Below are 11,006 nucleotides of genomic sequence, written 5' to 3' on the forward strand. Positions count from 1 at the left end.
GCTCTGACCTGCATTTCTGTAAAAGACTTCCCAACAGTTATAATAGGGTCGCTCTTTTTCATGTCACTTCCAGGTTCTTCCTTGTACTAATATGGAGATTCCCCCCCCCCCCCCCACTAGATGCTTGTGAGTTACGGTAAAACCAACCAACCAACCAACCAACCAAAACAAACCAAAACAAAACAAACCAAACTTCAAAGCTAGACAACTATTTTGGAAACAAATGACATATGGTAACGTTTAACTCCTGTTCAAATGGTACATCTACAAGACTTAAAAAACGTTTGGCTTTCTCCGTGCCATGGAATCCTCTCAGGCCTCCTTTTCAGGAGTTTGAATGATCCCTGTCATTCACCACCAAGAGAATGACACAATCTCCAAGTCAACACCATTGCATTGCAGAGCACTGGGTATGGTGGGCTCCAGAACTGGGCAGGTCTGGGTGCAAAGTCCAGTCCTGACACTTACTAAGGGATAATAATGGGAAACTGATCAAGCAAGCTACCCCTAGGGGGTGCATACGCATAAATTAGAAAACATGAAGAAAGCACTTGATGTATATAGCTAAAAAAATAACATGCTAATTCATTTTCTAGTTTTTCAAAATATCTATCTATCTATCTATCTATCTATCTATCTATCTATCTATCTATCTATCTATCTATCTATCTATCTATCTATCTATCTCACTATGTAGTCTGGGATGGCTTTAAGCCAATGATTCTCCTGATTTAGCTCCCAGGCACAGAGATCACAGGTGTGCGCACTTGGCCAGAACAGCTGTTACTTTTTCTTCTCAGCTGTACTCAGTTACCTAGCATGGTTAGAAATATAAGGTAGCTGTTAATTATTTCACAAAAATAGAAAGTGAAATAAGTGTTGAAATGGAAATGGTTCTGGATGTGCATGCTCAGGGTAGCCCAGTTCACGAGTTGCTCCAGCACCTTTACAAAGAATAGAGGCCGTGTGTGTGTGCGTGCGTGCGTGTGTGTGTGTGTGTGTGTGTGTGTGTGTGTGTGTGTGTGTGTGTATGTAAGACCTATGGGTCTGGGGATCAAACTCAAACTGTTAGGCTTCCACTGGCTTCTCTCTCTTCAGGTTTTTGAGACAAGGCATATTTCACCCCCCCAACTCTCTGTAGTCCTGGAATTCTATATTTAGATCAGGCTAGCCTTGAACTCACAGGGATCTGTCTGCCTTTGCCTCCCAAGTGCTAGGATTAAAAGCGTGGGCCAGCACACCTGGACTTAAACTTGGTTTTATCTTATTATTATTATTATTATTATTTATTATTAGTGCATTCATGTGTGCATGCATATGATGGTCATATGTGGACATATGATTGCTATAGTATACACACGTACAGGTCAAAGCATAACATTTGGTGGTTAGTTCTCTCTTCCCACTGTGGGATCTGGCAACTGGATGCTAGTTGCTATAGGCTTGCACAGTTAGCACCGTTACTCACTGTGCTATCTTGCCAGGCCCTAGGATCTCTTTTTAATGAATAAAGTTCTTACTGTTGTCAACTGGATGGTGAGGGAACACAGTAGGTTTCATGCATTCAGCATACTTCTCAGAGTTGTCCTTCACACAATGCATGCTTAATGTCGTTTGCCCTCTGTGCTGTCCCTTTAAATTTTGCTCTTGAAATGCATTAAATCATAGCAACGAAGATAACAACCAAACCTCAAAAGGACAAAAGCAGCAAAAGGGACAGGAAAAGACCAACAGAGAGAGCACAGGTGGTCTTGTGCTGCCGTACTCACCCTGTCTGTGACCGTCGCTATGATCAGGGCGTTTGGCACCAGAAGGGCAGTTTTGGTTTTCTTGATCAAGGTTACCGAGAAAGCTGGGATAGAGATCTGAAACAGAGCCATTAAGTCAACAGCAGCTCAGACCTTACACACAGCACAGCAAAGCTACACCTGGCTAAGGGCGCCACCAGCAGGTAAGTTCTCCAGGATGCACATAGAACAGGGAACCTGGGAGTGAGGGGAGTGTCTCACTGAACTGTTCAGACTGGGGTTTCCACGGCTACAGGACACAGCTGGGAAGCTCTAGACGTGGTAACAGAAGGCAGTGCTTATGCTGCCATTCACCTGATGTTCACGCAACCGGGCTGAGGGCTCCATGGAAACCTGGTGCTTACAGCGTCCGCTCCAGACTCAGTTCCTGGGTTGAGCACATGTGTATGGGGAAAACATGCTGGACAGAACGTCTTGATCCTGAACCCAGTCCTGTTACTATTCACACAGCCTTCTTAGCCTGACAGGCTATCGACACAAAGCTTCTGCCCCCTGATTTGTAAGTACAAACAGCCTTCATCAACACTCAGATGCTTGGATTACATAAGATAAGGTTTGGAGAACATTCAGTTTACCAAATTCCTCACTTGTCTCATGATACCAGAGTGCACAACATTTAAAATTTTTTTTTCCTGACTCAAAAAATAGCAACAGGTTCAGCATTTAAGAGCACTGACTGCTCTTCCAGTGGTTCTGAGTTCAATTCCCAGCAACCACATGGTGGCTCACAACTATCTGTCATGCTGTCATGGGATCTGATGCCCTCTTCTGGTGTGTCTGAAGACAGCGACAGTGTACTCACATACATAAAATAAATACATCCTTTAAAAAATTAGCAAAGATGGTATCATTAATTCTTCTTTATCAGGTGAGGCTGTCATTTAATTATGAGGGTCCTTTAAGGCTTAGACATCAGTTCATGAAATCTGTTTGAAAAGATACTTGGCTCATTCAAGATCCTGTGCATCAGGACATTAGAAACATTGGAATGGGAACTGCTCTGACCCTACCTGTTCATCTCCTGTCATATGATGTGCTATAAGAATATATCGGATGACACAGAAAAGTGACCATCACTGTTTGGCTTCAAGTGGAAATGATCCTATCGCTGTGAACCTCCCAACTGTCTCACACATATGGTTTAAAAAAAAATGACCCAGTGCATGGGCACACACACATAGGTTAACATGTATTTTCTTTAAGATTCATGCATTCTAAAAGAGGTTGGTGGGGAAAATGGGGGAAGGCTTACACTGCTTCTGTAAGTTTAAAGGAATGAAAACAAGCATTTAATTTTGAATCTGTATTCACATTTGGGTCTGTGAGCTGAGGTAGCCTCTGCTGAGGCGAGTTCTAGGAAGGAAGACTGAATAATGAAGGACTCCTCTCACTTAGATACTTTTCTCAAAGCTATTGTTTTAGAGACATTTTCAAGGGCAGGAGATAATTTTGAGCTTGGGATAACTTTGGAAAAAAGAACTTGGGATCTACTAAGAGAATGAGATCCGAATGAGTCCAATTCGGTTTCTGAGCAGTGACAGACACACCGTGAAATACAAGGGGCTGTGCATTTAGCCTTTTCTGACACACTAAAGACCCACAAGGAATTTCAACCATCCATTCCGTGACTACAAAATTATAACAAAATAACCCGCAAAATAAAGATAAAGTGAGTTTTGGTGAGACTATATAAGTTGTGAGTTAGTTTTACCAGCAACTGAAAATACCCCCAGCTGAAGTCCCTCAGACGCGTAAGGTGAGGTCAGTAACCTCTTTTCAGGGGAGGGGTTCAGAAAGGTCCCTGGAGAGCAAACTGGAAGCCATTAGTTTACAGTACATCATGTTGGACTGAGGTCTGTAGACTCATGAAGGAATTCTGTAAGATTTCTGAAGCTCAAAACTCTTTTGACACCATCTTTGGGGTAGGAAGAAGACAAACCACTCTTAGTAGTTCTTATTCTTTTTCTCCTACTAATTTGTAGGCTAGTTATAGCTCATACAAAGGAAACCCAAGTGTGTCCACGCCTTAAAAAACTCATTTTACCTTTTTTTTTTTGTCATTGAAGTAGAAGCAGAATTCTCAAACCACCAGTAAATCATATCAGCTTGAAGCTCACTTGCTGCCTTTGTGAACTTACACGTTAATAAAAGAGAAACATCCTTTGTTCAGAATGTCTTTAGCCTTTGGACTCTGGTTAGAAATACAGACTCATTCTGAATTTAGAACTGTGTTTGTCCCACCGAGAAGCAGGACCTGATCCCCTCCGGACCTTCTTACACTTTAGCAATCTAGCATTATGTTGGAATACTACTGCGCACCGTATTAATTCAGAGAATGCCTAAGAATAGCATACAATAAGCATATATAAAAAGCAACATGGAGGAGCTGCCTGCCCCCTCGCCAGAGTTAACATTAGAGAATATTCATTATGTTTGCTGAATGGCTCTTAGAGGATTGCCAGTGGCTTTAGGGTGAATGTTTAGTCATAGAGTAATGACTTCAAAGAGTTCTTAACTGGCTACTTCACAGGAATGAAAACTGCTCATTCATACGCAGGCACAGTCACAGAAAGCTCACAGAGGCCATGGAAAGCAGGAAGGTTCTTCTTAGATCCCTGGCTGCCCGAATGAACTGTGCTATGAAACCAGAGCTCACTGCCTTGTCCTGCTTCGCGTGAGGGTTTCAGAAAGCAGAGCCTGGGGAAGCCGCCACGCCCTCTGTCACTGTTTGTTCTCAAGCTCTGGGTGTCCCACAGCTCGGCTCAAGCCTGTGTTTAATAGAGACCTAAATCAAGCCTCACCAGGGCATATTTAAGGTCGTGAGGGTCTGACTTCCGCAGACAAAGCCTTGCGCACTTGCGTTCCAGCTCCCTTGTGCTGGTGAGAGACTAAGACACTCACAAACATGTTGTCCTAGTAATTGCTATGGATACAGCAAAATATGGATAATTTTTAAAAATGGTGGGGTTTTTTTTGGGTGTGTGTGTGTGGGTTGTTTGAAGCAGAGTCATATATAATAGGTTAGGTTCGTCTGGAACTCACTGATAGCCTAGCCTGCTGTCAAACTCATAGCAGCCCTCTTGTTAGGATTATAGGGCTGAGCTGCCATGCCCAGTTATGTGTTTTGGTTGTTAATGAATGTCTTTGAAACTGACTAGGGCATATTTCCCAGAAACACACAAGGAACAACTTTGGTGCCTCTGATGGCGTGTGGGTAAAAGGCATTCAGGCGGAAGGGTAGGAGAAGCACAAGGTGATATGCACAAGGAAAGGAGAGAGCAAGTGCTGGGGGGTGTGGGAGGGGAAGGGGAAGAGGATGGAGCAAGTGCTGTCTGGGAGGGAAGGAGGGGGAAGCCCCATCATCTGGAGGCACTTAGAGAAGTTAAATTTGGAAGCATAACTAAGGAAACTCGATATAAAGTCAGACTCATGACGGAAACATTTATAAATATAGTTAATTTTAAAGCGATTTCTATTTACGATACGTAAAGAATACGGTTAACCCTTTGTTCTAAACACACCAACCTTAGTGTCTTTTCCAAAGACCTTGGAATGAAAACAAATCCAGTTTTCCGACACAAAGAGCTTTCCTTGGTACAGAATTTCTTTCTGCAGAGCACAGGTAAAGCCTAGGAGACACAGAGGGAGTGGTCTGATTTAGAGTCTCAGCAGACCACTGTCATGTCCATGATTTACATTTCAAATAAACATTTGCCTTTATCTTGGTCACTAAATAAACCCTCATACTCCAAAGTTCCATTGTTAGTGACTGAGTGCTGCAAGCCTCTTCAGGGCCAACACCTGCATTTAATGCGACTTCAAAATGGCCTGGTTTGTTTTGTTATTATTTTGTTTTTTTTTCCCTAAAACTTTCTAAAACTTTTCTAAAGAAAGTCTCATCCACTATCTTTGGGATACGGACTGTGAATGTCCCCCAAACCTTCAGGTCTGCTACTTTAACTTTCAAACATGTGCTCGGTGAATTTGTGTGAGAACATGCCCAGAAGTGTGCCTGCCATCTTTTCTTCTTGAACTATGACCTTAAAATGAGCATGCTCAGACACATACCCACCTCTAAAATGATTTCCGGTTTAAGTGTTATTTTCCAGAATAAAAGCCCTAAGCTTCCTTTCCCTTCCTTTGAGGGGGGTATTGCTTTGGAAATAACTCCTGTACTCTGTAGGTAAAAAATGTACTTCATTTTTTCTTTTTTAACTTGTGAACATACTACATTTGGCTGCTCCATCACCTCTTGATCAGTTAATTCTTTTTATTTACTTTTTTATTTACTTTATTTTTTTTTTTTAAGATAAGGTATTGCTGTGCAGCCCAGGCTAGCCTGGAATTCAAGATTTAAAGCTGGTTGGCCTCAGACTTGAAATCTTCCTGCTCTAGTCTCTCGAGTGTTGGGATTACAGGCACACACCACCAGACCCAGGTCCAGAGTCATCTTTAGTAGAATAAAGTGGGGGGTGACTAGAATGAGATCCTCAGAGACTTAGAATAAGAGTAAAAGTGGGAGGCAAAGCCTACCACTGCCCCTTAGAAACCAAGCATGATGTTTTAGAAACCTCTCTGATCAGCAACCGCGTGTCTCTGTGAATATTAACGCTCTTCCCGAGATCCTAATGACTCACTGATAAGATACGTGGTCTTACCGGAGGGGTGGGGAGGGGGAGTCACATGACCTGTGACCACACCCTCTTGCCAGGGGATCACGGCAGGAACCAACCTCTTAGCAAGTGTACACCCAAGAGAAGAGAGAGAGAGAGAGAGAGAGAGAGAGAGAGAGAGAGAGAGAGAGAGAGAGAGGCTAGAGTTGTGGGTCTTGTGATGAGCCACAGGCTGAGCTGGCATTCTGGGAAGCCGCTTGGGTGTGCCCACGATGCTTTGCATAGCACAGGCGTGATGGCTTCTGTACCATAGGAACTGGGCTTTCTCACAGCCTCTCCTCCCCTAGGCTGATTGTCCCAAATCTCAGGATGATTCTTTCACAAACATTACAGCATGAGTGGAAATGGCAAGGCGACCTTTGTGGAACCTTCCTGGGTGACTCTGTACCATGAGAGCTGGCCATGCCTTCTGTCTTATGCTCTAAGGTCTTAGGGAAATGTGAGTGCAGCCGACATTACTGTCACGACAAGACCCAGACCTTTCAGAAACGTTTTTCTTGGTGACCAAATCCTTGAAATGTCCTTTCCTTCTCCCATATTTCTTAGACACTTCAAAAAGAAAACCAAAGGGCTTTTTAAAATATTATTTTTAAGTGTATGCATGTTTGGCCTACATGTATGTCTATGTGCCACGTTCACGCTTAGTGCCCTTGGAGGCCAGAAAAGGGCATTGGCTCTTTGGGACTGGAGTTATAGACAGTTGCGAGATGCCATGCGAGTGCTAGGAATTAAACCCAGGTGCTGTTGAGTTAGTTATACCTCCAGCTCCCTTAGCCAGCCTTTTAAATATGTACCTTAAAAATTAAAAAAACAACCAATTAAACGGTTGAAATTCAATAGGACTTACTTTGTCTCAGCGGCTCTTCAGTTGGGACATCCAGGAATAGCTTGTGAAAGTGCATGTTCGCCTTGTACTGCAGGAGGAACACAGGTATCAGCACCATCACTAATTTTCCAACCCTAGTTTAAACCGACTAATTTTCCAATTTGGTCCTTCAGTGAGACACAGGGGACACGGGTCACCTAGGTGCATGTTCCAACATAATGTAACACCTTGCTGGGAGGCCAGCTGAGCATCTGACAGGGCAAAGGTACCCTTAATAAGGAAGGAGATGGCATCCGAAGGACTCTGACCTGGGAATGTGCCAATGACCCACGCCTGAGCACTGTGGGAAAGTTCAGGACTTCGAAGGTTTGCACTCGGATAACCTTGAACCTGAAGTCTTTGGTTCTACTTTGCCTTGGTATGTGGTCATGTTCTCATCATTTGGTTTCCCCGGGCCTCGGTTTCTTTTTTCTGTGCCTTTGAAGGATACCTCCAGGCTAACAGTGAGGTGAAACATTGGCAGGCCCACCACTCAGGATAACGTGTGGCCATTGTTACTATGTGCTCATGAAAACACATGAGGTCAGAGGCAGAAGAGCAGGGCATCACACTCCAGGGCATCACACTCCAGGGCAGCACACGGCCCAAGAGCCTGAAGGACTGCCATTGGCTTCACTGCAAATCGCACCTGTCTCCACAGCTATGGAGATAATAGGACAATGCTTACCGCACGCATCATCTCCACCCCAACCCCAAGTAGGTAGTGCCCCATTCCAGGGTTGGGACACTGTGTATCAGGGATGCTGAGGAACATGGCCACACAGTGACTGAGAGACAGATCTCAGTCCTTTAGTGACAAAGGGATCTGCCTCTAGAATGCTTCTCAGAAGACAGTGGTTCTCAAATGTTCTTAATGCTGAGACCCTTCAACATGTCATGTTGCGATGATCCCATCATAAAATTGTTTTTTGTTGCTATTCCATAACTATAATTTTGCAACTGTTAAGAATCTCAATGTAAATATCTGATATGGAGGATATTTGGAGGGAAATGGTTTTTCAATCCCCAAAGGGATGGAGACCCACAGGTTGAGAATCACTGTTATAAGAAGTCTGGAAAGCTGGCCTTTGATGGTGTGCTATCTGAACCAGCAGAGATCTTGACAGCAAAACCAGCCCTTCTATTGGCAGGAAGAAATTCTATCGATTAGGTCATCAGGATGGCAGATGGCTCTGATGAGTCAGCTGTTTAACAGACAAACGTCTTGTGCAGCGAATTAATGAATGCTGCCTCCCATGCGTGCACGTGGCATCAGAGTTCTGGAATTTCTTCCTATGATGATTCCCATTCTGGTCCTCCATCCTAGGAGACTTGGATGTCTTCAAGTCTGCATCAGGTGATGAAAACTATATGCCACTATATATCGGTGGGGTGGTGGGCCTCACAGGGTTTTTTGTTTGAATGGTTACAGAGAGCACTGACTACACACTTCATTTCAAACATTCCAGGATAGCTGCTCATCTATCTATAGATCTTAGAAGCTTTGCCCTTAGACAATCCTGAACTTGAAGTCTTTGGCTCTGCCTGTAATGCTGGCTATTAGGAAACCTGAGGTGGGAGGACCCCATGTTCAAAGCCAGCTTGGGCTATATTGGGCAGTCATGGAGAGAGGGAGAGGGAAAGGGAGAGGGAGAGAACAGTTAAATATAATATCTGACTATTGACTGGCCCCTAAGGGGGAGCCCAAAAAACAACCTTTATAAAACACACATCTTGTTAGGACAGCTGTGGAGTCTAAAAATACTTAAATTTCATGCCTATGCCAACCGTTTTGTTTAGTTCTTAGAAGGCACGTATTTAGGGGAGATGTATACAACAACAACAACAAACTTCAGTTGTAGAGTATGTCCTTGGCACAAGGGAGGACTTGGGTTCAACTCAAAGGGACGAACCCTCAAATAAACTCCCGAAAGCTGACCCAGTAAATCGTGCTGTACAATCTGGATTTGTTGCCTCTCTGGGTGTATTTAGCACAGAGCTGATGTGACTCCCGACAAGATGTGACCTGCGTGTTCACAGGTCTTGCTTCTCTGGGTGCTGGGTACCTGATGAGACTGTATTATAGTGCGTGGATGCCTCGTTCCCCGTGTTCTGTGAGATGTCAGACAAGCACGTGACTGTCAGCCCCAGTTCCACAGCCAGGCACTCTGTCTCTCCATGTGTGCTGACAGGCCAATGGTGGAATCTAATAGGCTGGAGGGACAGCATCCATCTGTCCTTCCACATATTCTAAATCTCTGGTCTACTTTGACCCTGGTTAGTAGAAAGCTACATTTCTGGATTCCTTTTCTCCATCAGCTCCAATGGCTACACTACCCTCAGAGTCAATACACACCGCCGTCCCTCATTACCTGGCTGGAAGACGAAGACTTTTTTCTTTCAGTCTTAGAGTCAGTCTTGCTTTCAGTTTTACAGTCATTCTTATCACTTGACAAATTGGAACCATCAAAACTGGATTTTGACCTGGGGAAATAAAAACCCATGGACATTATACAAGGAATAGTTCATGCTGCGCATGATAAATCATGCTGTGCGTGTCATGAGAAGGCTTGACGCTTATTCGTCTCTTCCAGATATGGTCCGAGCTCACTATACTCTGAGGGCATTTAGGAATCGCGTGATCGGGATGATCCCAGCAGGCCGTCGTGATGAACTGCAGAAAGGGCATTCAGGATTCGAGGATAATTACATCAGTTCAAAAATGTTTTAATCAATAGAAAGAGGAGTCCTTGAGTTACATTGCCAAATAAAATTACAGCTGTCGCTCAGTCAAAGAATATTTTTGTTTCGCAATCCATTAATATTTAATAAGAATTAACTAAGAGAGGCATTGTGCTAAAGGCCTTAGGCACACAAGACAGTCTTTATCTTTAGGGAGCTTGTGGGCACATGCATTGAACCTTTTTTTCCTTTCTTTTTGTTAAAGGCAGCTCATGCTGGGCGTGGTAGCGAATGTCTGTAATCCTGGCACATGGAGGCCATAAGGCATGAGGCCTTGGATAAACTTCATTTTACATTGGCTTCTGGTCCTGCTCTCGGTGCCTATAGGGAATGTGAACAAGACATCAAGAAGACCCAGAAAGCACTACTGTGTAAGGAAGAGCTCCACCCACAGAGGACGGTGCTCCACACAGAAGCCCCTGTGTTGTTGTACCTTTACAGACTATCAAAGGAGCATTGTTCTACCTGGCTCCATTTGCCCACACGTCTTCAAAAGATCTGCCCATGTTTGTTTGTTTGTTTGTTTACATGTTTTTTGTAATTTGGTTGATAGGAATGGATATATTTGAGGCCACCCTGGGCTACAATCCTTCAAAATAACAAGAGTGGGGGGTATGGGAAGATGGTTTAGTGGGTCAAGAGTAGGTGCGACTCTAGTGTGAGAACCGGATCTTGGATCCCTGGGAGCCATGTCTGTGTGTGAATAACCTCAGTACTGGGCTGGGTATTGCTTGGGTTTACTGCTGCCAACCAGCTGAAAACAACAGGCTCTGTGTCCTGTTTCAAGGGAGTAAGACAGAGAGAGACCAGGATACCCGAAGTCCTCCTCTGCCCTCTCCATGTGTACACATGGGCGAAACCCTCCCTCAGCCCCTATGCATACACAAGGCATACCACACACACACACACACACACACA

The 11,006-nt window shown here is 44.1% G+C and overlaps 1 protein-coding gene across 2 annotated transcripts in view; it reads right to left on the minus strand.

Moving 5' to 3' along the window:
* Nucleotides 1-11,006, minus strand: part of Gramd2b (GRAM domain containing 2B) — a 72,013-nt gene that overhangs the window by 18,816 nt on the left and 42,191 nt on the right. For both annotated transcript variants that reach the window (XM_052155437.1, XM_052155436.1), the window contains 4 exons: nt 9,719-9,830; nt 7,329-7,395; nt 5,334-5,437; nt 1,770-1,865 (listed from right to left, as the gene is read on the minus strand). In XM_052155437.1, the coding sequence (XP_052011397.1) occupies nt 1,770-1,865; nt 5,334-5,437; nt 7,329-7,395; nt 9,719-9,830 (379 nt within the window). The remainder of the gene's footprint in view (nt 1-1,769; nt 1,866-5,333; nt 5,438-7,328; nt 7,396-9,718; nt 9,831-11,006) is intronic.

The sequence above is a fragment of the Apodemus sylvaticus genome, chromosome 13, assembly GCF_947179515.1.
Source record: "Apodemus sylvaticus chromosome 13, mApoSyl1.1, whole genome shotgun sequence".
NCBI classification, from domain to species: domain Eukaryota; kingdom Metazoa; phylum Chordata; class Mammalia; order Rodentia; family Muridae; genus Apodemus; species Apodemus sylvaticus.